Source organism: Herpailurus yagouaroundi, unplaced genomic scaffold (genome assembly GCF_014898765.1).
Source record: "Herpailurus yagouaroundi ecotype Mexico unplaced genomic scaffold, PumYag 139, whole genome shotgun sequence".
NCBI classification, from domain to species: Eukaryota; Metazoa; Chordata; class Mammalia; order Carnivora; family Felidae; genus Herpailurus; species Herpailurus yagouaroundi.
Genome location: NW_024412394.1, coordinates 9482428 through 9506742, shown reverse-complemented (window position 1 = coordinate 9506742; position 24315 = coordinate 9482428). Strand labels below are relative to the sequence as shown.

At 51.9% G+C, this 24315-nt stretch overlaps 2 protein-coding genes across 4 annotated transcripts in view; both read right to left on the bottom strand.

The window, feature by feature from the left end:
* Positions 1–9083, bottom strand: part of PTK7 (protein tyrosine kinase 7 (inactive)) — a 63904-nt gene extending 54821 nt beyond the window's left edge. Inside the window, exon 1 of the mRNA XM_040473565.1 lies at positions 8742–9083. Within this exon, the coding sequence (XP_040329499.1) occupies positions 8742–8820 (79 nt within the window). The 5' untranslated portion in view covers positions 8821–9083. The remainder of the gene's footprint in view (positions 1–8741) is intronic.
* A 1138-nt stretch (positions 9084–10221) lies between these two features.
* Positions 10222–24308, bottom strand: KLC4 (kinesin light chain 4). 3 transcript variants are annotated; one of them, XM_040473551.1, is made up of 16 exons: positions 24222–24308; positions 22322–24128; positions 20694–20924; positions 18498–18579; positions 17685–17895; positions 17121–17208; positions 15421–15522; positions 15023–15196; positions 14617–14716; positions 14352–14404; positions 14075–14145; positions 13768–13876; positions 12419–12559; positions 12016–12131; positions 11593–11656; positions 10222–10685 (listed from the first exon to the last, which is right to left on the bottom strand). In XM_040473551.1, exons 2-16 carry the CDS (start codon positions 22577–22579, stop codon positions 10635–10637), a joined length of 1851 nt encoding a protein of 616 aa, XP_040329485.1. In that variant the 5' UTR covers positions 22580–24128; positions 24222–24308; the 3' UTR covers positions 10222–10634. The 3 variants fall into 3 exon arrangements, with proteins under 3 accessions (XP_040329485.1, XP_040329486.1, XP_040329484.1); XM_040473552.1 differs by having other exon boundaries at positions 10226–10685; positions 22322–22604; positions 24222–24301; XM_040473550.1 differs by lacking the exon at positions 24222–24308 and having other exon boundaries at positions 10226–10685; positions 22322–22604; positions 23302–24104.
* Between the last annotated feature and the right edge of the window lie 7 nt (positions 24309–24315).

The window sequence follows — 24315 nt, the reverse complement described above, 5'->3', positions numbered from 1 at the left end:
CACACCCAGCCCCTCCTTCCAGCTTAAAGCCTCCCTTCAGTTGTTCCCCCTTCTGTACAAACGAAAAGGTGTTCCTCACCAAGGCACTAGTCCCTCCAGTACTTTGAGGACCAACCAGGTAAGTTTCTGCCTTCTTTTAAGATAAAAACTCTTCCTTTTTTTTTCCTTCGTAAGAATTCTTACCCAAACCTTTCCAAAATTTACTCAAACTTCTCCATTCCCCTTCACATCCAAGAATTAAACCCTAATGCCCACATCACCAGTTGATCGAGTCTAAACACATCCGTGCGCACGCACTAGAGACTCCAGAACAAAATGCAGCTCTTAAAGTCCTCTCTCTCAAACCAAGGGTGAGGAAGAGGGCGTGTAACGTGTAACAGAAACACAGTTGGGGGCACCTGGATGGCTCAGTCACTTAAGTCCAACTTCGACTCAGGTCATGATCTCATGGTTCATGAGTTCGAGCCCCACATCAGGCTCTGTGCTGACAGCTCAGAGCATGGAGCCTGCTTCGATTCTGCGTCTCCCTATCTCTTTCTGCCCCTCCCCTACATGTTCTCGCGCGCTCTCTCTCTCTCTCTCGAAAATAAATAAAACATTAAAATTTTTTTTAAAAAAATAAACACAGCTGGACGTTGTATATGGCAACGCTGGGTGAGCCCCAAAGACAACCACCTTAAGGGTCTTCCAAGGTCTTGTGTCCTCAAGTTGAGGCCAGAGCGGAAGGTGGGACTTGCCCAACATCACATGAGAAGTCTGTGGCAAATGTGGGAGCAGGGCCCATGTCTCCCTCCCAGTCCCTCCTCAGGAGGAATGTACACCTCACACCTCCAGGTACCCAGAACTCGAGCCCACCAACACCCATCTTTGCTACTAAAGTGATACCACCACTCTTGCAGGATTTCCTCTAAAACAGGCAAGCCTACACACTTTACCTGGAGCCACTGGAGGCCCCCAGTGTGCCCAGGGAAAGAGGACACAGGAGAGAGGCAAGCCTGATACTTCTTAATGAGATGTGGCCTGAGCAGGCCCTCTTCCCTGAAGATTCAGCCAGGCTTCTTTATTATTACATAAGGCTTTAGAAGCCTGCATGTGCAAGGCAGTAAAATCCTTGGGTTAGGGGAGGAGCCTAGAAACAGACCAAGACCCCAGCAGCTACAGACATATAATATGGAGTGGGTACAGCACTGGGGCCCCCACCTCCCAGGTTTCTCCTACAGTGTGGGATGAGAGCAGCAGTGTCCCACCCCACCACCACAGAAGGGAGGCAAATAGTAGTGAAAATGGCTCAACTAAAACATAGTATTAGACTAGAGGTCACCAAAATCATCTTGGACCATCAGCTGAGAAGCAAAGACCCACTCATTCCAATGGGACAGCCACATATGACTATTCAGGTTGTGCACTGCTCAAGATGCCCAGCCAAGGTGTTAATACCGAAATACTGCCCTGTGTCCTTTTTTTTTTTTTTTTTTAATGTTTATTCATTTTTGAGAGACAGAAAGACACAGAGAGTGAGCAGAGGAGGGGCCAAGAGACAGGGAGACACAGAATCCAAAGCAGGTTCCAGGCTCTGAGCTGTCAGCACACAGCCTGACTTGGCTGCCCTGCGTCCTGATGCAGGGCTGCATTCACTTGGAGAAAGGGGCCTATTTCAAATTTGCACAAGGGCACTCTATGAGCTAGCTGCTGGGACATCTCAGCCATCCATGCCCCAAAGAAACAATCATTCTCCTCACTGCCTCACCAACGGCACCCCAGAAGGGGCAAAAAAGAGCCAGTGTGTCTCCTGGGGGGAAAGCAGTGCATGCTACTGCCCACTCTGACCTCCTTAACCACCCACAGGGGAGAGCCCTCCATCTCTGACCACATCGTACCTTGGGAACCTCCCATGGTATTTGGTAGAAGTTCACCCAAGCGACCCAGAGCAACTGACTGGGGAAACCCCACAGCCATTCTGGGATGACCAAAGCCCCTCCCTTGGGTATTATAAAAGTCTGCCTAAGCTGCAAGAAGCACAGCTTACTCCGCTCTCCCCAGAAGAACATTAGCATGCCGAGGGAGATGGTGACCCCACACCAGCACTGAGCACCCTGGGGAGAATCTGGTACTAGGACGGAGGGGGAAGAGTTCCCACCAGAAAATGCAAAGTGGCCGTGCTCACATTTCTGAGCTGCTGTTGGAATACTGAGACCCATTTAGACAATCTGTGCTCTCAAATGAGGAAACCATTTCTAAAGCTGCCCGTCAAGAGCAACTTTGTCGAGCCTTGCAAACCACGCTAGGGATCGAGGACTGGAAACAAAGGCTGACACGTTAAGAGGAGACAAAGGGTCAGGACAGTCTCTGGGAACAGACATCAGAGCTGACCAGAGGGACTGCACCCCTGGGTCAACCACCTCCGGTGGGAGTACTACATCATAACTTCCTCAGCACTTGTACTTTGCAGATGAGGAAACTGAGTCTCGGAAAGGTTAATTCACCAGCTCGAGGTCATGTGGCTAGGCGGCAATTGAGCCTGGACCAGAATATAGAAAAGCAGGTGTCACAGGACCACAGATGTCACTTCTCTTCCTTTATCGTACATTGATGTGTGTGATGTTAGACAAGAACCACCTAAGTTTTCAGACTCCTGGTACGATGCCTTTTTGTCATTCTGATAGGTCACCACAGCCTACATCTACTAGCAATTCAATGCTCTCTCTTCTCTGAAGCCCTTCTACTACCCTTTTGCGCCTGCATCATGGACTTACTCTCCTACACATTCTAGAATGGTCTTCTATTCAGCATTTACCAAGTGTTGTCTTTTACTGCAGTTGACGTGATTCACATCTCTCTATCGTGTCTCCTTCCTGCCTCCCACCCCACCTGAGACAGCTTCACCCACAGAAAACACTCAAATACATTTGGAACAGACCCCATCCTAAGCCCCTCAATATCAATACCAACCTTTCTCATCACCACACCTCCACTTTGGACGGACAAACTCCTTATGGCAACCCAGTGGTTCTCAAACCTGAATGTAGGTAAGAATCTCCTGGGAAACAATTTTATTTTACTTTTCCTGGGAAGGAATTTTAAGATGCCATTTCCTTTTGAGATGTGAGCCATGCCTGGATTGGCTATTCAAAAATTACAACAGAATCTAACAAATAAGGAAGGAAAATACCTTTTCTGACTCCTTCCCTGATGATTCGGATGGGCAGCAATTGAGCCAGGACCAGACCGTAAGGCCCAGACAGCTCAAAGTTTAAATAGGTCCTCTGGTTACCTGCCCTCCTTCTGTATTACCTGGTGGTCTCTGGACCACAAATCTACATCTTCCTAACGTGTGATTCACAGTCCCTACCCCCATAACTCCAGACCTAGTTTCCAGCCTTTGAATACCCACCTAACCCAGCAACTGCATAGCCTTGCTCATCGGGGTCTAAGCTTCTGGCAGGAACTTGGGATCCACAGGACACCCAGTAGACTGCGTTCCACTCACCTGTGTATTCAGTCAGTGTCATCACACAAAGGGACACCGGAGCTTGGTGACCCCAATCCAAGCTGCAAGAGGGGAAAGGCGCCTGCGCGTGGCAGCCCTTCCAGCAAAGCTTCCTCCCTGCCCCACTGCCGCCTGTGTAGCATTACTGGGAGGGAAAAGGCCTGAACGCAGAGAAGAGGATGGAAAAAGTGACACACTGCAGAGGGCTTCCTCAAACCACTGACTAGCTGTAGCAGCTTCTGTGCCAGCTCCACCAAAGCGCCAAGGGGCTCAGCAGGGCCACATGTGCACTCAGCGATGAACTCAGAGAACCCCAAGACAGGACTCTAACCCAGTCACCATGGCAACTTTGGGGACAAAAGGACCAGGCGATGGGGGGGCCAGAGCAGGAATCCAAAAGAGAGGCAGGCAGCCAGCTCGAAGGCAAGGCTAGAGCCCGCCCTCCCCGCCCCCCAGCAAGCGTGGCCCGTAACCCCTCCATGTGGCTCTGCCACGGGTAGTGCCAGGGGCACAGAGCAGAAAAGCATGCTACTGAGGCTAGGAAGGGCAGAGGAGGCTGAGGGATGCAGGCCAAGGACACCCAGCCCTGTTTCATGACCCTTTCTTCCATCAGGAAAACACCGAAGACTGAATCCCTGGCCCCAAACTGCTCTTGGCTCAAATATTAGAGTCGGAACCGGCCAACGTCCATCCCAGATGAGTCTCACAGAAGCCCCACTGGCTTAGACACAAACACACAAACCCCTTCACTCCAAAACATGAAGTCTTCCAAAGATTCAACAACCATCGCCAAAGCCCAACAGAGACGCCGCCTCCCTTTATGAATCAAATGTATTCCTGAAAAGTCATCCACCGACGAAATTTCTGCCTAACAAATCCAACTTCTCCGCTGACTTTCATTATAAAATGAGACATATGCTCCTCGAGGAAAAGCTGAGGCTCCAGGAGGAATTGAATATCACACTTACCGCCGCACACCTTCTGGAGTCACACGTTTAAGGGACAGGTTTCCTGACAAAATCTAACTCAAATTCAACCCAAAGTGAGGTAATTTTTTTTTCTTTTTTTGGTGAGGTAATTTTTAAGTGCACATGTCACACCAGAGTTCACATGAATTAAAAGTTATTTAAGGTAAATGTTCAAATACTGTTCAAGATTCAGGGTCCCTAATTTGAAAGCTTCTGGGCTTCTGGAACTTTGGGGTACAGTCACCTTGGGGAGCTTATTTTTAATTTTTTTTAATGTTTATTTGAGAGAGAGAGAGAGAGAGAGAGAGAGAGAGAGAGAGAGAGAAGGGGAGAGGCAGAGAGAGAGGGAGACAAAGAATCCAAAGCAGGCTCCAGGCTCTGAGCTGTCAGCACAGGGCCCAAAGAGGGGCTCAAACCCGCGAATTAGGAGATCATGACCTGAGCTGAAGTCGGATGCTTAACTGACTGAGCCACCCAGGTGCCCCACCTTGGGGAGCTTATTAAATGCAGACTGGAATTCTGACTTGTGCTCCCAGGGAGTGTTGGTGCCACTTTTCTGTGGGCCTTATTTTGAGTGGCCCCTAGACAGCTCCCAGTTTTTGACTCTGAGGCAGGCCAGCTTCACATGTAGAAGTGGTTGCCCCTGCCCAGAATGTCTGGGGAAAGCCAGAAGCCCTAGCACATCAACAAAGAATGGACAGCCCAGAAACAGGGAACAATGGTCTGACCCCTTGATTCAGTCCTGGCAGAGCAGGTACAAGGAGGAACAACAGGCAGCCCCAACCCAGAGAAGGTGGAAAGGGTACAGGACCCCCAACACCTCGGAGGTAAAGGGGATGCTTACTTCTGCCCTTGATTGCTCTGCCTTGTACCCAAAAGGTTCATTTTTAATAAGCCTAGAAAAGGACTCATTTTAAATGATACTGTAAAGAATTTGACAAGGGGGGGGGCACTTTAGAAAGTTAAAACTTGAGGGGCACCTGGGTGGCTCAGTCAGTTGAGCGTCCCACCTCAACTCAGTTCACGATCTCACGAGTCATGAGTTCGAGCCCCGCGATGGGCTCGCTGCTGTCAGCGCAGAGCCTGCTTGGGATTCTCTCACTCTCTCTCTCTCTCTCTCTCTCTGCCCTTTCCCTAATGGCTTTCTCCCTTTCTCTCTCAAAATAAATAAACAAATAAAAGAAAGTTAAAACTCAAATGGGACAAAAATATGGACATGTCCTAAGAATGACAGAGTCCAAAAGTTCTACAGGCGTCTTTCTGGCAGGAGAATGGGACAGCTTTGGGGACAAAAGTGGAAGTGGGGCCGGGCAAGAGAGAGATGGGGGAGGCAACACATACCAAGGACTGGCCTGAGAGGAAAGAAAGGTCTGAGAAACCACACATGTCTTAGGGGATGGTAAAAGGACTAGCTGGGCTGGAATGGAAGGTCCAGTAGGTGGAAAATTTTCTGGTTGGGGGTGACTTGTGAGGCTGGAAAGGTATGTGGGAAGCATACCCCAGGAGAGGGAAGAACAAGAAAGGGGCCCTGTATAGACTTCATGACATTTAATCCTCTGCACAACTCCAGAAAGTTAAGTCCCTTTACAGAGGAGGCAAACCGTGAGGTCAAGAAATTTGCCCAGGGCCACCGGGCCTGTCAAAGACTTCAAGTTGCTGTTTTGCCAAATACACAGCCTGCACAGCTCTCTCCACCATTCAGCCCCGCTCTGAACGCCAGGAGTGTGATCAGATCCCTCAGCAAGTGATGTGCACAGACTACCCTTGCCCTCCCACAGCAGGTACTTCCCAACAACTGAGGAAACCCATCACTGATAAAAGCAACTCCTAGGCCTGAATTACAGGCTGCAGAGCCTCAAGGAATCCGCAGGACAGCCTATCTCTGAATGTGACAACTCAATCTGCCCAAAAGACACAAGAGCCTGGAAGGAAGAACCCAGAGAGGGGAGATGGGAATGGTGATAGGTAGTGACCACAACTGACCACTCAAACAGCTGGTGATAAGACTCCCAGATTTTCAACACCAAGCCCTCTCTTCCCCCCTCCGCCATATTTATCACAACAGGGATCTCAAAGTTTGGAAAGCAACTCAGCCATTTACAGCATAATTGCCCAAACTTCAAAATGGTCTAATCCACAAACCTAGCCAGAGTAGGTCCCTCACTCTGGCCTTATTAACAGCAGGGTCTCACTAAAACTCCACTTAATTACACAGTTAAACAGTAAGATGGAAAAATCTACTATAATCTATTAAAAAATCGTTGCCCCCTGAAGTCATGCCGTCTGGGGGTGGGTTGAGTCCCCGGATTTCACCAGAAGACAGCAGGCGCCTTAGCCTCGGCTGAAATTGTTTACAGCACATGGACAGGTTCCACACCAAGGCACACTTGGTGGAACTGATTTAAGGCTCTCATTAAAATGTTCCTTTGTTGAGCACAAGACATCTCCCCACCCCCCGAGGAGATTCCAGACCTCCAGTCCCAAGCCCTCAGCCTGCCTGCCCTAACTTCCTCCAAGACCCCCCTCTATGCTAAACATCACCGGATTAACATCGATTAACATCAGAGTCATCTTCTCACACAAGGAATTTAGGAATTTAGCATTTGTTGAACGAACAAGGGCCCAGTCCCCACCAGAATCTCCCCTTGACTCCAGAACTCTAAACATCAGCAGGGAAGACAGCCAAATCAGGCGACGCACACACCCAAACCCAGCCACCGACCTAGGAAGCCTGGGAGCTGGAGCTGCTCACCCATATGGCTGGGCCCCCGATCCTGGCTGAGCAAAAAAACTTCCATACTTCCTCTGGGAGCAGATGTGGGTTCTGCCATGAGCAATAACCACCCTACACATCACAAGGAACACAGGGTAGCTCCAGAAACACCTCCTACGAATCCCTGGAGCCTGTTCCTACCTCTCCGTCTTGAGTTACAATTACCTCTCCATTTAACTAGGGGTGGGGGAGATGTTGATTCCATAAGCACCAGAACCTCTCAACAGCTGGCAAGCCAAGGGAGATGTCAGAAAAGGCTATTCTCTACCCCCACCCTCTCTATGGCCACTCTTCCAAGAAAGAGGAAAGTGATAAGCTAGGACCAGGTGTCCTGGGCAGAGTTCCTCCAGAAAGGGCTGCTGCCAGGATCATTACTAAAGAGAGAGAGAGAGAGAGAGAGAGAGAGAGAGAGAGAGAGAGAGAGAGAGGAGAATGTGTGTGTGTGTGTGTGTGTGTGTGTGTGTGTGTTGTGGGGGACATATTTCCAGTCCAGGCCGTTGGGGGTGTGTAGGTAGCTTGGTGCTTTCCCGTAAAGCACTTCAACACCTCATTGGTGACTCTCAGGTGTGACCAAGTCAGGAAATAAAGGCTGGGGGGGGGGGAGCGGGGGTGTCGGGTCCTGTCTGCCCTGTAGATACCGGCCACACCCTCATCAAAACGCTGAGGCCCTCCAAGAAAGGGCAGAATGAACTCTTTTTGCCTTTCTGTCCGTAGAATGAGAGATTTTCTTTCCTCGGTGCGGAGAGACAGGATGGAAATCCAGGAAGGAGCAGAACAAACCCCGTCCGCACCTTTGCAGGCCGGCCATGCCCGATTTTGGCAGCGGCCTTCACACATTAGTCACCGCGACAGCCTCGGACTCTCCGTTCCCCAGATTCGACCCGGCTGGGAGTGGGCTCAGGGCTCGGGCCCAGGAACTGGAGGAGACGGGGCGGCCTCTAATTCTCCCCTTCTTCCGCCAGCACCAGCAGGGCCATCAGGAGTCCCAGCCTGGCCCGGGAACTTGGAGGAGGGAAGCCGGGAGCGTCTGGCCGGCGTAGGTAACAAAGCTCCGCGCTCTGCGCGTCGCAGGTCGGTCCCGCATCCGGCCCCAGGCCGGCCCCCCTCACCTAGGCTGAGACTGCTGGGGGAACTCCGTCTCCCCCGCCGCCAGCCACCTCACCGCGCCCCCCCAAGTAGAAGGGAGTCGTTTCCCTCCCGAAAAGAAACTCGCCACCGGGGCCCGGGAGCCGGCAACTCCCGGCAGTTCCCGAGCAAACTCTCCGCTCAGACCGGGAAAACTCTGTGGAGGCTGGAAACGTGTCCTCACGGGCGCGAAGGGAGAGGGGCCCGAGCGAGTCCGTGGGGGGTTAGCCAAACCGGCCGCCGAGACCTCGCGCCCGCCGAGACCTCGCCACCACTCCAGAGTGTCTTGCCTGGCCCAGCCACCCAAAGCCACCTCCCCGGTGTCCCCTTTTGCCCGCGGGGCTCCCGCTCTTCTCGCGTCCCGCTCCCGCAGCTCGCCGCGACTCACCGCCCAGCAGCGGCAGCAGCAGGACGCTGAGCAGAGGCAGCCGGCGGAGGCTGCTCGGGGTTCCCGGCGCAGCTCCCATCGCGGCGGCGGGCTCGGGGAGAGGAGCCGGCCGGCACACGGCGGGCGCGCGAACTGCGCTCCGCGGCGGGCCCGGGAGGCGGAGCGCACCGGAGCGCGGGCGCCGCTGCAGTAGCCGCAGCCGGAGCCCGAGCCCGAAGCGTCCCGAGCCGGAGCCGCGCGCTGCTGGTACCTCCGAACCCTCGCGCGCCGCCGCCGCAGCCACGGCCTCCAAGCCCCGCCCCGCGACGCCCCCTCCCCGCCGGCCGCCGCGCGGCGCCCCGCCCCTTCGACGCCCCCACCCCGCCGTGGCGGGGGAGGAGCTCGCAGTTGGGGGAGGGGTCTGGAGATGGACTGGGGACTGAAGAAGGGAGGCCCCGGGGAGTGCGGGGGACCTGACGAGGTAGGGGGGCGTCGGCTGTGCCTACCGCCCGCTCAATCTGCAGGGACTCAGAGAACCAAAGTGACTTTTGTGGCCCCTGGGGAGGATTGTCAGTTCTGGGCCTTCCTAGGGGCTCTGACCAACGGTTCCCCCAAATTCTCTGGGTAGGAGTGGGGAAATGTGGGCTCTGACTCACTTCTCAGCAACCAGAAATCCTGAGGAAGACCTAGAATAGAAGGGTGTCTTTGATGTCCCCAAGCAAGGTAGCCCGCAGATACTGTAGAACCCCTGAAGAAGTGAGGGACCAGTGCATGGCTGGGTTCTGGTTTGGCTCTGGACCAATCTGAGCCCAAAGGTACAAACAGGCTCGACTTCAGCCTGGCTGAAGGCCGTTAAACTGACAAATTTATCCCAAGTCCATCTCCGGGCAGTCTGGGCTGCAGGGCATGGCCAAGTCTCCAGCTGTGGGGAGGCCCAGTGCAGCCCTTGTTCCAGGCACCCCCCACCCCCAGCGCCACCACCCCCACATTCTTTCTTTGTTGTGAAAGCAGCAAGGGGTGTAGGAGGCGGGTCAGGAAGAGTCAAGCTTTAGAAGATGGGCCCCAGCTGCTGCTCAGGCCTCCAGGATATGCTGAGAGGGGATGGATAGTGAGTGCTTCATCCCCCTCTGGCTCGGGAGGGCCCCCCAGGCCTGCTTAGACCTCCCTTCCCCCAAGCAGCTGGGAGGAGGAGGGGCAGCCACAGAGGGCCTCACAGGCCCGGAGCAGTGGCGCCAGGACTCCAGGGTCCTGCCACATGGCCACCACATGTCCCTGACAACCCAGTCCATAGCACCTTCTCCTTGGGTTGTGGGCCTCCTCCCCCATCCCCCAGATGCCTTCCTGCAGGCCCTGCTGGAGAGGATACAAACAAGGGAAGAGAAGAGAGAGATCCAAGAATCAACACTTCTTGTGTTGCCCCATCCATCACTGCCCGTTGCCCTTCTGTGAAGGGCCCCCACACAACCCTTGCTCCATACTCTCTTCGGTCAGGACTCAAGTGGCAAAATGGTTACCTGATTCTTTTATTTAAGAAAAGTGAAATACACGGACCTGAAGTGAGGCAGCAGAGGGAACAAGAGAGGCCAGATCAAGGCAGCCTGGCTGGCCAGCCCCATCCCTCTGACAGAAAAGCCAGCAGCAGGCTCCATCTCTGAGATGCATACCTGCTCCTTATGCATCTTGGGGGCCTCAGAGCTAGCTACTCTAGAGGACTACGGGGAGAGGATGTCCTGAGGGTCCTTCCTGAGGCAGATTCCTGAGGAGGGAGCCAAGACCCTAGGGCAGCAGCAATCTTCTGGTTAACTGCTCTCCCTTCACTGTCCCACCTTGGGGCTGGAAGAGCCAGGAGCAATAGGGAATGCTGAGAGGGCTGTCTGGGGGGAGACCCAGCAGACCTGGTGGGTGGGTTGAATGTCAGCTGCTTGAAGAGAGGTCGGTGGTGCTGGCACTGAGGCCCCGGGAGACCTGAAACAGACAACACCATGCCATCAGCCCAGGGACCTCAGCCTCACAAAGACTGTACCCTGGAGTCTATCCATTTTATGGCTGCAGTGTATCTGTAGACCTAGGACGGAGCCTGTAACCTCAGTCCCAAGCTCCGTGACTCTGTTTAGTTTTAGCCTTTTCTAGGATTTTCAAAAAGGCCACAATCTGGTGGAGAAAACACTGGGAAGAGCCACATGAACATCAGCATATACTTTGAATGTGTTGATACAAATAGTCTCTTCCCATTAAAATGTCATTATTGGGGTGCCTGAGTGGCTCAGTCAGTTAGGCGTCTGTCCGACTTCAGCTCAGGTCATGATCTCACTGCTTGTGAGTTCAAGCCCCGCGTCGGGCTCTGTGCTGACGGCTCGGAGCCTGGAGCCTGCTTCAGATTCTGTGTCTCCCTCTCTCTCTGTTCCTCCCCAACCTGTGCTCTGTCTCTCTCTCTCTCTCTCTCAAAAAAAAAAAAAAAAAAAGTCATTATTGCTGTCTCAAATGTAGATAATTTAATACTTTTTTTCTTTTTCCCTTCTCATCTGCTACTGAGTCCCCAAGGTGAAGAATATGGTGGCTGCAGGAGGAAAAGCAATTAGTATCCCCAAATCATTCTTGAATTATTAATAATTCCAAAGTACCAGTTTAGAGAACATCACTTCCTGTTCCTTTCCTGATTAATTTATTTGCTGCCATTTCTGGCCCCAAACTGTCCCTTGGTGGTCACCACCCTCTACAAGCTGTCTGCTTGATTCTCATCTGCCCAACTCCAATTCCCTGGCTGGAGTCTTCACCCCAAAGGATTCTCTCCTCTTCTCTAACTTCTGCTCCCTTGATCCATGGCTACCCTTTCGTGCTTATCCACCAATATGCTCACGAGTGCTGCTCTCACCTGGAGGGGTGCTGCACTGGGTTGATTCAGATAATTTAAGGAGGCTGCCCGCTTCATGTTGCTGCTACAATGCAAAAAGAAAGAACTGAGGCCTCTTGGCCTCTTCTCTTCCCCATTAGTGGCCCTAACACTGTGGGCCTCTTGGGTACTGCCACACATGTCAAATCACTGCCTCCCCACCATTTGACACCCCCCCACACACACGCATACACACTCTCTTATCTTTATCCATAACCAGCATCTCCTCAGACACTTTTCCCGAATACTGGGGCACCCATTTTTCCCAAACTCTTTCTCCATGGCCATCCCATTGACCTCCTCCATGTTTCTCTTCAAGACACTTCTCCAGAGACAAGGGGCCAAGAGGAGCTGGAGGCAAGGGCTTACTGGCCTGCTTTACCGTTTCTCAGTCTCTCTGTGTACCTGGAGGGCCGAGGCTCAGTCCCCTGGAGCTTCCTCACCAGGAGTTCACTGCTTCTACGAAGCACATCCCGGATCTTGCCCAGAGAACCACTCCTCTGCAGGGTCCCACTGCCATCCTGGCAGAGAGGGGGTGGGGAACAGAAGCTAAGGAGATCCTATGCAGACTGGCTTCTGAGTCTACTGCCGCCATTTATTCAGCATGCATCCCGCCTCCCCCAAAAGCCTAGTGATTGAAAACAAGAGCCTCATCATAGATGGCTTGCAGATACCCATGAAAGGGATTGGTTAACTGAACTTGAATGTGGACAACGTGTGCTCATGTCCTACATGGGCAGGCCCAGAGCCTCTCACCACCACCAGCAGGAGGGAGCAGGAGAAATCAAGGGGCAATAATGAGACTCACCCCTGACCACTCCACAGCCACAGAAGCATCTTCACCTCCTTCATATTTCACACTGCCCCCAGAGCCCTCCTGGGAGGTCCTTCCACTGTCACCTTCCCCAAGTAGCTCAGCCACCTTGGTCTGACTGATCGGGTCAGTACCCTGGAAGGAAAAGGAAGGAGCTGGGACTCTGAACTCCTTAACTACTCAGGATGGGGCTTTCAAACTTTTTTCACCATTGGCCCCAATAAAGAAAACATTTTCCCTTGTGATGTCCTAGTATACACATACTGGAAAGATACTCACCTTTTCTCTTTGTAATGCATTCCTACATAGAGATACGTATGTATTTTAACTATGGCCCACACTGAATTGATTTCAAAACCCACTAATGAGGGGCACCTGGGTAGCTCAGTTGACTGAGTGACTCTTGATTTTGGCTTGGGTCGTGATCTCATGGTTCATGGGTTCAAACCCCACATTTGTTTCCATGCTGACAGTACAGAGCCTGCTTGGGATTCTCTTTCTCTCTCTGCCCCTCCCCCCCCCCCCCCCCTCTCTCAAAATAAATAAATAAACTTTAAAAGAAAAAAAACACTAATGAGGGGTGCCTGGGTGGCTCAGTCGGTCGTGATCTCAGGTCGACATCAGCTCAGGTCATGATCTCGCGCTCTGTGAGTTCAAGCCCCACCTGGGGCTCTGTGCTGACAGCTTGGAGGCTGGAGCCTGCTTCAGATTCTGTGTCTCCCTCTCTCTCTGCCCCTCCCCTGCTTGCACTCTGTCTCTCTCATTCTCAAAAATAAACACTAAAAAATTTTTTTAAAAAACACACTAATGAGTCACAACCCACAATTTGAGAAACTCTGACTTTGGGCTCCCCTCAACCTCAACTCCCTCACTCACACCACCTATGCCCCTCCTCAGTAGATTCTTCAAATTGTGAAAGGACGTGGTTTCCTTTTTTTTTTTTCCTAAGTCTGCTTTTTTTCCCAAACAGACTCTGTGCTGTCAACACAGAGCCCAATGCAGGGCTCAATCATATGAACTGTGAGATCATGACCTGAGCCAAAACCAAGAGTTAGACACTCAACCAACTGAGCCACCCAGGCGCCCCACACAGCTTCCCTCACAATAGTCCCATTTGGTGATATGAACCTCGAACTTGGAGTCCTGACTATAAAGGGCAGGTGAAAGGGTGAGAACACACTTAAAAAACAACCACAACCACAGAGTGTCTCACCTTCCTTTCCTCGGCTTCCTCCTCAGCCTCTCCTCTTAATCTTCTGAGATTCACAAGAAGTGTCAGTGGTCCCCCATCCCCAGGGCCTACCTTCCGGACCTCCTTCCCCTATCCCCTCCTGGTCACTGACCTGTTTCTGGGAGCGCAGGGCACATTCTTCTAGGGTCTCGGCTGCCTCCAGCTTTCCCTGGCGCCTGTACAGAGCTCCTAGGTTTCTCAGAGTGGTGTTTACTGTGGGGCTGTGGGAAGGAAGTAAAGATGGATTCAGAAAAGAAACGAGAGAGAGAGAGAGAGAGAGAGAGAGAGAGAGAGAGAGAAGGGGTGGAGCTCAGGCCAAGGGAAGGTCAAAGGGAAGAAGGGAAAAGGCCCCAGAGGCCAGGATCAGGTCTCGGATGGAGAGTGTCAGAGGCCAAGACAGCTTCTCCGTGGCAGCTCACCTGCTCACTTTGCAGGCCTTGTACCAGCCTCCATACTCAGTATAGGGTGTGCCGCCCTCTCGGTGCCGGCTCTGCAGAACAGAGGGGAGGGGAAGCCAGAGATGAAAGCACAGGGATGCTGGGGTGCAAGCAGCTCGGGTGCAGGCTGGGCTGGGGAAGGCACCCTGCATCTGTGGCTGGTGCTCAGGTGGGAAGTAAGTCAGGCGCTGGGCTAGTGCAAGGAGTAAGCCAGAGGCCCTGGCAGCCTCGGGCTCCCCAGGATGGGCCCCGTACTCACTTTGCTCATTTCCTCCCGCTCCTCTGCATGCATCCAGATGGGTTTGTGGTCATCTAGGGGTACACAGGATGGAGTGGTAAGGTTAGAGAACAGAGCTAGACAGTATGGGGGGGGAGCCAGGACCCAGACACCCAGCAGCTGGACTAAAGCTGGACTAAAGGGGTTTGGCTCTGCCTGGGAACCACTAGGGCCTAACCCCCCACCTGTGGTCTGCATTTCTTTTCCACCCTTCAGCTCCCCCTCTCCCCGGGGCCAACCCACTCACCGTCCACAGACCCAAACTCCTGCAGGTGGGCCCGGGTCAGGATCTCTTTGTAGAGCGTCTCAGCCTCAGCATATTTGCCCTGTTTCAAGTAACAGGAAGCCTGCAGGCAGAAAGGCAAAAACACAGGACAGAGACAAAGTCTCAGCAGGGCTCAGGGATTTCCACTTCTTGGTCTCTTTATGACCTTCCCCAGAGATCCTCTTCACACTTCCTTTTCTAGCTGCAGGGTCAAGGGTGTTCTCATTCCACTCCCAGGAGGTTAGGGGACTTCGCCTTCCCACTGGAATGAGGCAGATCCCTCAGCCCAAAGTCAGCCCCAGACATACAAAGATGACAAGGTTCGTGTACCACAGTATGGTGCTCTCCCTTCCCCTCTCTCCAAGGACTTCATCCCTTCCTCCCTCACCAGGTTGTTCTTGGTCCGGGCTACGTTAGGGTTGTCCGGCCCCAGCTGCCCCTCATAGATGGCCAGTGCCCGCCGGTAATAGCGCTCCACGGCCTCGTACTTGCCCTGGTTTTGGCACAACAGGGCCAGGTTGTTCAGCTGCTTTGCCACATCTGGGTGGTCAGTGCCTAGGACCTGGAGGGGAGTAAAGGAGTGAAAGATGGCTAATGACTGGGGGGGGAGGGGGGTGTATAACCATGTGTGCACATGCCTACCTGGGGAGCAAGGGGGAGGAAATGACAGGAGGGAAGAGGCAGAGATGGGGGGTTGAGAAAAGGAGTGACTGAGGAGGGTAATCTGGAAGAGAGATGATGGAGGAAGGGTCACCGCAGCAGGGAACAGTGAGCGAGCACAGGCACCTTTTCTCGAATCTCCAGTGCACGTTGGCACAGTGGCTCCGCCTCCTTGTATTTGCCCCTCTTGCCATAGAGCACAGCCAGATTGTTGAGTGTGGCAGCCACCTAGGAAGACAGGCCCGTCCTCTCAGCATCGGTGCTTTCAGGGACCTGGAACATTGGAGTTCCTCCTCCTCCCACACAACAGGGCCCCACACTGCACAACTCCCAAAAGAATTGGACTCTGCTGTCCTAGCCAGAGGCGACAGCGGGGAGAAGCAACTGAACTGGAGGTTCTGAGGTCCTCTCTGGGAGTGGTATCGCCCTCTAGGGGGATTTTTAGATATTTCTGTAGGTGAGGTTTTGTAGGGTTTTTGGTTGCCATAAAGATTGGGGGCACTATTATCTGTGGGAAGCCAAGGATGTTCAGCGCGTGTAGGACAGCTCTGTTAACTTTGGAATGTCCTCCCAGACAGTCAAACGCTGTAAGCTGTTGACACTTAGCGAGATACCAAGATAGGAGCTATGTTTTCCGAGTGACATCATCTGTGCCTATCACATGTTGTAACATAGGCAATTATTTTCACACAGCGCATTTGCAGAAATACCTTCTCATTTTCTCCACTGTTACAATTGATCATTTGTCTTGGCATGTTATCCCTACTTAAGGTTATTTCTCTCTTTTTCTTATCAGGTACGAATAAATCTGGCCTGTTGTTAGTCTAACACTGGATCTTAGTCTCGTACCCACCAATACTTCTGCTCTGTTATTTTTTAAAAATTTTATTTGTCTATGTTTTTAGTAATCTCTACACCCAATATGGGGCATAGGCCTCAAGATCAAGAGTTGCATGCTTTTCTGACTGAGCCAGCCAGGCACCCCTGCTCTGTCATTTTTTTAGTACTTCTTATATAAAATGTCTTACTGGTCTTATACGTTTTCTAAATCTAAAGTTATATATTATATTAAATTATAGGTAAATCATATAGTATGTTTTCTTGCATGGTTGCACTCAGTAAAACTGTTACCATGTTACATTTTCATTTCATTGTGACGTATACTATATATTATTTTATTGTAAGTTACTTTCCTCATTCTATTTTTTTTTTAAGTTTATTTCTTTCTTTTGAGAGAGAGAGAAAGAGCACATGTGCACATGTGGGAGAGGGACAGAGAGAGAGAAAGGGAGAATCCTAAGCAGGCTCCGCATAGAGCCCTATGTGGCCCAATCTCACTCAATACTTTTTGGAATTGTATGTGTAGGTCAGTTATAGCATCTATGAATTATGCTTCAGGAAAATACTTGTTATAAGATGGAGTCATTGGGGGGCGCCTGGGTGGCTCAGTCTGTTGAGCATCTGACTTTGGCTCAGGTCATGATCTCACAGTTTGTGGTTCGAGCCCCACGTCAGGCTCTGTGCTGATGGCTCAGAGCCTGGAGTCTGCTTCCGATTCTGTATCTCCCCCTCTCTCTGCCCCTCCCCTGCTCACACTCTATCTCACTCTCTCAAAAATAAATAAACATTAAAAAAAAATTTAAAAAAAAGATCAAGTCATTGGGTCTCAGAGAGTTGAGAACCACTGGCCTTAGCAGAGAGTCCTGGAAGAATGGAGCCCTCATGCCTCTTCCCTGAGCACCCCTAGTGAGTGGGCTGAGGGCAACAGATAAACAAACTAAGGGAAGCCAAAATAGCATGGAGCAAGGAGGACAAGGAATACTGACTGCAGGGTGGTCCCGGCCCAGGGTGCTCTCCCGGATGCTGAGGGCATCGTTCAGCAGGTGGGCAGCTTCCTTATACTTATTCTGGTCCCTGGAAGAGGAGAGAAGTAACAAGGGGTTACCCCGAACTCTGACCCAAGCCATCTTCTTCCTTCCTTCCCTTTAGGAATATGGAGGTACGTTTAGGGATTGGGGCCCCCACAAGGAGACAGGAAGCCTGGGGTAAGCAGCGAGAGCTCACCAACACACCTATCCTTGGATGCAGAACACTGCCACACCAAGTGGAGACAAGCTATCGGATGCAAGAGATGGAAACAGAGAGGGAAAGAGACCCTCCCCAAAGGAGAGAATGGAGAAGCAAAGAGCCTGAGAGATGAGTGTCTCTGAGGTCAAGGGCTCAGGTACAGAAAGAACAAGAGTGCTGGTGCAAGAGAAGGCCCCTAGTGGGTCACTTAGGAGACCCAGCAGTGAGAAGAGGTACCCTGTGGAGAGGAGGAATGGGAGCCAAAGGTGGCTCAACACGTGAATCTGGAGGCTGATTTGGGAGAGGAAGAGGCCAGGACTCACCGATACACCAAAGCAAGGATGTTGAGCATGGTCGCGACATCAGGGTGGCCGCGGCCAGATGTGCGCTCCAAGTCCTCCAGTGCCTGCTTGCAGAGAGGCACAGCCACCTCATAGCGACCCTGGGCAGCATACTGGATCACCAAGTTGTGCAGTGTCCGTAACCTCGCCGGGATCTCATATCCGCTGTGCTGGGCACCCTGGCCACGGGACACTAACCATCGCAGACATTGAACAGGAGACTTCCTCAGGGCACTCTTCTTCTCCCCTTTGCCGTCTGTCCTCTCCATGTCTTGTTGCGTGCCTGTGCCCACCCCTCACCAGGCCTTCCCCTAAGACCCACCTCAACCTGCTATTCCTTTGCCCACTCCTTTCTACCTGGACCCCTCACAAACCAACTTGTTCACCCACTAATTCATTCATTTGAAAAAACTTACTCAACCAGGATAAGCCAGGGGCTGTGTCAGGGATACAAAAATAAGACCTGGTTCTTTCCCTTGAGGAGTTCATGCTCTTCCATGACTCCAGGGTCATTATCCCATTAGACTATGAGCTCCTTACTGGCGAGAACTCCATCACTCTCAACTTGGTATCCCTAGTGCCTACCATAGTGCCCAGTACACATGAAGTGTTTAAGTGTTGATGAATAATGGGAAGGCTGAGGAAATCAAAGCACTAGCCCAGTCCCTGCCCTATATCCAGGGAAAGTGCAGAACCTATTTCTGGAAGGTGAGCATCCTGTATGCAAGGCAGGCCACAGCTGGGACCAGCCCTCTGCTGCCCCCCTTCACCCTCCAGCTCCAGAGGCAGACTCACAGCCATTGCTGGGGTCTTCTTCCTCCTCATTGGGGAAGAGATCATCCAGGGAATCCTTGGTGGCATCACCCTCCTTCTCTTCCTGGAAGGGAAGAAGCAACATGTCTAGGCCAAGATATCCCCAAGCAGCCTCTTCAGGGCCTCTCTAACCCATGAAATCACTGACAGGTGAGAAGACCCTTGTTCATGTCTCTGCCCCTGGGAAGGCCAGCATCTGTCCGCCAATCTCATACTGCTCTTGTCTGTAAATCTCCTTTCTTCACATTAAGAGCTTTCTAAGTATCCTCATTCTTTAGCCTCCACCCCTCTTCTCCTCAACTCTTGTAATTATAGCCCAGTGCTGATCCCTGTGTGTTTACACTGATTATATGTCTGTCCTGTCTTTCCTGAGGGCAGGGAGTGTGTCTGATCTTATTGACACGTACTCAAAGGGTCGAGCTCAGCCTTGTGCCCTTCAACTGCTACCACTCACTCTGGACTTAGTGCTCAACCCTCAGTGTCTCACCTACTTCCACATGGGCAAATTTGCTTTGCCCCACCAGGCATATTAGCCTTGTACAAACACCTCCAACCCTCCCACCCAGACTCACCAATGTGTCTGTCCCTTGCAAATCATCCTACTTCCCTGGGACAGGCCAGCTTTCTAGCCCTGGAGTCTTATATGTGACACATACCCAACCTTAGTCTAGAAAGCTCCTCCCTCCCCCTCATCATCATCCATCAAAATCCAGCCCAACTCCTAACCTGTTCAGCTAAAAAATCCAACCTTAATCTTACCTATCCATCCCTGTACCCCATCTGTGAATCCTTCTCAGGCCATTCCAGCCCCCACAAACCAATCTTGGAATTCTTCCCATACTGACAACCATTCACCCAGCACTGAGCATTTGCTCCTTTATGTTGTCACATACGTTTTCTCATGTGTAAGCCTTGACCCTACAGCTATATTACAGGCTTAAGAAGGCAGAAACTCTCTCTTACAGTTCTTTTTTTTCCAATCTTTTTTAAAAAAAGTGTTTATTTAGGGGCGCCTGGGTGGCTCAGTTGGTTAAGCGTGCAACTTCGGCTTAGGTCATCATCTTATAGCTCGTGAGTTCAAGCCCTGCATCAGGGTCTGTACTGATGGCTCAGAGCCTGGAACCTGCTTCGGACTTCGGATTCTGTGTCTCCCTCTCTCTCTGCCCCTCCCCCATTCGTGCTGTCTCTCTCTCTCCTTCAAAAATAAATAAACATAAATTTTTTTTTTTAATTTTTTTTTTCAACGTTTATTTATTTTTGGGACAGAGAGAGACAGAGCATGAACGGGCGAGGGGCAGAGAGAGAGGGAGACACAGAATTGGAAACAGGCTCCAGGCTCTGAGCCATCAGCCCAGAGCCCGACGCGGGGCTCGAACTCCCGGACCGTGAGATCGTGACCTGGCTGAAGTCGGACGCTTAACCAACTGCGCCACCCAGGGGCCCCAATAAACATAAATTTTTTAAAAATTATTAATGTTTGTCTATTTTTGAGAAAGAGAGAGTGTGGTGGGGTGGAGGGGTGGCACAGAGAGAGAGTGAAACAGAGGATCTGAAGCAGGCTCTGCACTAACCTCAGAGAGCTCAATGTGGGGCTTGAACTCATGAACCTTGAGATCATGACCTGAGCTGAAGCCAGACACTTAACCACCACTAAGCCATCCAGGCGCCCCTCTTTTATAGTTCTTTACATCTCCCTTACACACATCCTCTCACACTGCCTAAGGCAGAAGGATAAATAAATGACTGTTGAGTGAGGGTTAAATTTCACACATTTTGAGAGCAAATTTCAGGAGGGTCTTCCTTGACTCTGCTATGCTTTCCCTCATTGTAGCACTTAGGATTCTGGATTGGAATTGTCCAGGTGCTTATCTGCCTTTCCCCCACCCAAACCTGTAACTGTGAGAGCAAGAACTCTGTCTGCCTTGTTCACTGCTGCACCCCAGCAGAGCACACAGTGCCTGGCATACATAGCTGTCATGTAATTAAATGTCGATTGAATGAGTGAATACTGTTTCCACCTTGCTGTTGTCTGGAGTTGGTGTCAGGACCTGCATCCTGCCAGGTGGGGGCAGGCTGTGCAGCACTGCTGGCCCCTACACCAGATGGAGCAACCGCCCCCAGGTCCATAGTGACTCCCAGCTGTCTGCCCCGAAGCCAGCCTTGCCTGTGCATGCTTACCGCGGTGTGCCCGTCCTCGTCATACTGTCGCAGCTGCCCCAGGAACTCCAGGTGCTTCTTTTCCTCCTCCAGCTGAGCCACAGCCTGTTCGCTACGCTGCAGCCGCTGCTGGGTGCCCGCCAGCTCGTCCCGGAGCCACTGGTTCTCCTGACACAGCCGCCGTACCTGAGCCCGCAGTTTCTGTTTCTCCGACTCCACTGTGCTCAGGTGGCTGGCCAAAGCCAGCATCACCTAGATGGGCACATCCTGTAAGTGCCGACTCTGGATCGGAATGTCGGGGATAAGTGGAAGGGGAGCCTACTGGGAGGCAGCAAAACTGGCAGGAGCCAGGAGGCAGGATTGAGTAGCAATAGCTCTACCCTCAAAATATACCCTGAATCCAATCTCTCACCACCTCCATAGCCACCACCCTGGGCCAGGCCACCATCAGTTCCCATCTGGATGACAATAGCCTCCTCACAAGCCTCTGTTTCTGCCCTTTTCACTTAGGCTCTGTTCTCAACCCAGCAGCCAGATGATCCTTTTATTTTTTTTAATATTGCTTTATTTATTTTGAGAGAGGGAGAGAGACAGAGAGAGAATTTCCCAAACAGTCTCTGTGCTGATAGTGGAGATCTCACAAACCATGAGATCATGACCTGAAATCAAGAGTCAATGCTTAACCGACTGAACCACCCAGGTGCCCCAAGCCGAACCTTTTAAATGTTAAGCTAGACTTGGGACACTTGGGTGGCTCAGTCGGTTAAGCGTCCAACTTCAACTCGGGTCATGATCTCACAGTTCGTGAGTTCAAGTCCCATATCAGGCTCTGCCCTAGTGGTGCAGAGCCTGCTTGGGATTCTCTCTCTCTCTCACTCTCTCTGCCCCTTCCCTACTTGCATGCTTTCTCTCTCTCTCTCTCAAAATAAATTAAAAAATAAATAAAAAATGTTAAGCTAGACCACATCACTCCTCTGCTCAATATATTCCAATAGCTTTCATCTCATTCAAAGTAAAAACAAAGTCCTTATGATGACCTTCAAGTTTCACATGATCTGTCCCTTTCTCTCCCAACCATTCTACCTCTGGTACTTCAATTTCTATTTTGCTTCACCTCATCCACTCTCCTGCAGCCACCCTGGTCCCTCATTGAACTTGTCGAGAAGGCCCCAGTTTAGGACCTTTGTATGTACTGTCCACTCTGCTTAAGATGATTTTCCCCCATTTATTGTATGACTCATTCCCTTACCTTCAAATCTTTGCTCAAATGCCACCTTTTCAGGAAGGCTTTCTTTGACCATGCTATCTAAAGGTGTATCTTCTCTCCATATCCCCCAACCCTCTTCTCTGTTTTATTCTTACCCCTCTTTCTTAGCAGTTATCACTCTGACATACAGAACGATTTACTTATTTGTGTATTGTCTGCCTCCCCCAGCTAGAATGTAAGCTCTGAGATGGCAAAGATTTTTGACTGTTGAGTTCAGTGATGTGTCTTCAGTGCCCAGAAGAGTTGTGCCCGGCACAAAGAAGGGACTTAATACATGTTTACTGAATGAATGAAGGCAAGCATCTAGGACAAGGAGATCCTAAATGACCCCAAAACTCCAATCAGACCCCAAGGCCACTTGGCACCACCTCCTCCCTCTCACCTGGGCCTCACTCAGCCCCAGCTCGATGTTCTCCATGGAACGTCGCAGCTGCCGAGCCTTCTCATGCACCAGTCCTTCTTCATGGCCTCCTTGCTGCAGACACTCGATGGTATGGGACAGACTTTGCAGGACAGCCTGATGTTCACTGTGTAGGGCCTCTAGCCCTTGGCTCACCAGCCGGGTACTTCCCAGGATCTCCTCCTGGCTGAGCCTGTGCCCTGCAGGCTCATCCCGCTGCCCCAACACCAGGCCTGACATCTTGGCCACGGGGACCTTGCCTGGGCTGAGGAGAAACAACAGAGCTCATTGGGGGTAAAGATAAGAAAGAGAGGTTGAGTACCTTGGTTAGAGGGAAGAGACAAGAGAGAGTATGGGTGACCTTCTGGTTTAATTGGAGAGAGAGTGATCAGTGGGAAAGGAGCCTACAACACTAAACACAAAGCTAAGGTGGGAAAGAGAGAGGGAGAGGAATCGATTTGAACGAAGAAAGACAACGAAAGGAACAAAAGTACTGACAACTAGCAGGCAGATTTAGAAATTAGGAAGAGAATAGGAAGTGTTGGAGAGAGAGCTTGGGTCAGGAATAGGAAAAGGAATCAGATGAGAGACGGCATTATAGGAAACACAGAGGGTGTCTGGAGAAAGCTGCAAAGGAAACAGGGTTAAAGCAAACAGGAGATATAAAGAAAATGGTGCAGAGGTTTCAAAAAATAGAAACTATACAGGTTTCAAAGTTACAGGGAAGAGAGAGAAGAAGGAAAAAAGGCACCTTCATTGCACGACCCAGATGAGAGGGGCCCAGAAAGCTCCAGGTCTTCAGACTGCGCCACCCACAGAGCTAAGGCCAGCATCTCCAAACCCGGTAAACTCTGCCTCTTTCCCCACTAGGCCTTCAGCCCATACTTCCCACCCTCCAGGTGTCGGGCTCTTTTCCTACTTCCTCAAAAGAGCCTTGTTTCTCATCTTTGAAGTCCTCTTACCGGTAGGTACACAGAGCAGAGCCCTCGGCTGTGGCGCTCAGGCCAGAGCCCGGAAGAAACTCTTTCAGTAGCCAGGGACTCACAAGGATCTGCCCTGCCCAAAGTCCAGAACTCCAGCGTTCCCACCCCTTCTCTCACCACCTCACAGCCACCCAGAGGACCTGGCACAGAGCCCTACTCAGGGCAAGCACCCTCCCTCTCTCTACCTACAGGCCTTCAAAGGCGACCAGTGTGTCCCTCTTCCTTCCCGGAGCCAACGTCCCACCCTAGGCCTGGGGAGCTATTTTCTCCCAAGAAGGGAGTGAGACTTGATCTGAGATCTGCGGCAAGGGGCGTGTCTGGGAAAGGGTGAGGAGAAAGACCTGGTCACTCCTGACCCATTCACTTTCATGGCTTTGTCTCTGTGATGACCACCTACTAACAGGCTCTGAGAGAAGTCACCTTAGGGTGCCTCTCAGACGCCTGATGATGCAGGGAAGAATGGCAGGTCTACAGAGCGGCTGCAGGGTTACAGGGAAACACTGCGCTGGGAGTTGATCTCCCCGCCTGGGAAAGCGGTCGGAGAAGTGACCCAGCCTGTCGACCTGCCCTGGGGCCCAGGGTGGGGACAGAATGAGATGGGCGGGGGCGCAGGGGAGAGGTGCGGGTGGGCGGCGGAGGTCCGCGTCACGAGCGAGGACCCAGGGACCTGAGAATCCCGAGGTCGATGAGTCCGTCGGTAGAGCAGGGGGCGGGGCAGGCCGTCTGTCTGTCTGTCTGGACGCTGAGGGGCGGGAAGAATCGCGGGGGGGGCGGAGTTTTTCAGTCTGTCTGGACTTGTGTGAGATCTGCTGGTGGGGGGTTGTTCATCTGTCGTGGAGTGCGGAAAAGAAGTAGCGGGACCTCAACCCTCAGTCCCGGGGGTACCCTCACGGACTCACCCGCAGTCTGTCGGTCTGGCTGCCGCCCTTGCCGGTACTGCCCCTTTAAATTCATCATGGCTGCCGCTCGAGGTAATTGTTTTGACGGCTCCCG

Bases quoted from the DNA above. Each gene is read 5' to 3' on its own strand.
- KLC4 (XM_040473551.1), bottom strand. From the start codon at position 22,579: ATGTCAGGCCTGGTGTTGGGGCAGCGGGATGAGCCTGCAGGGCACAGG. The intron at 14,146-14,351 runs GTGAGTACGGGG...TCTGTTCTGCAG, and splicing joins AGCGGGAGGAAATGAGCAAA to AGCCGGCACCGAGAGGGCGG. The intron at 11,657-12,015 runs GTACACAGAGAG...TTTGCATTGTAG, and splicing joins ACTGAGCCTCGGCCCTCCAG to CAGCAACATGAAGCGGGCAG.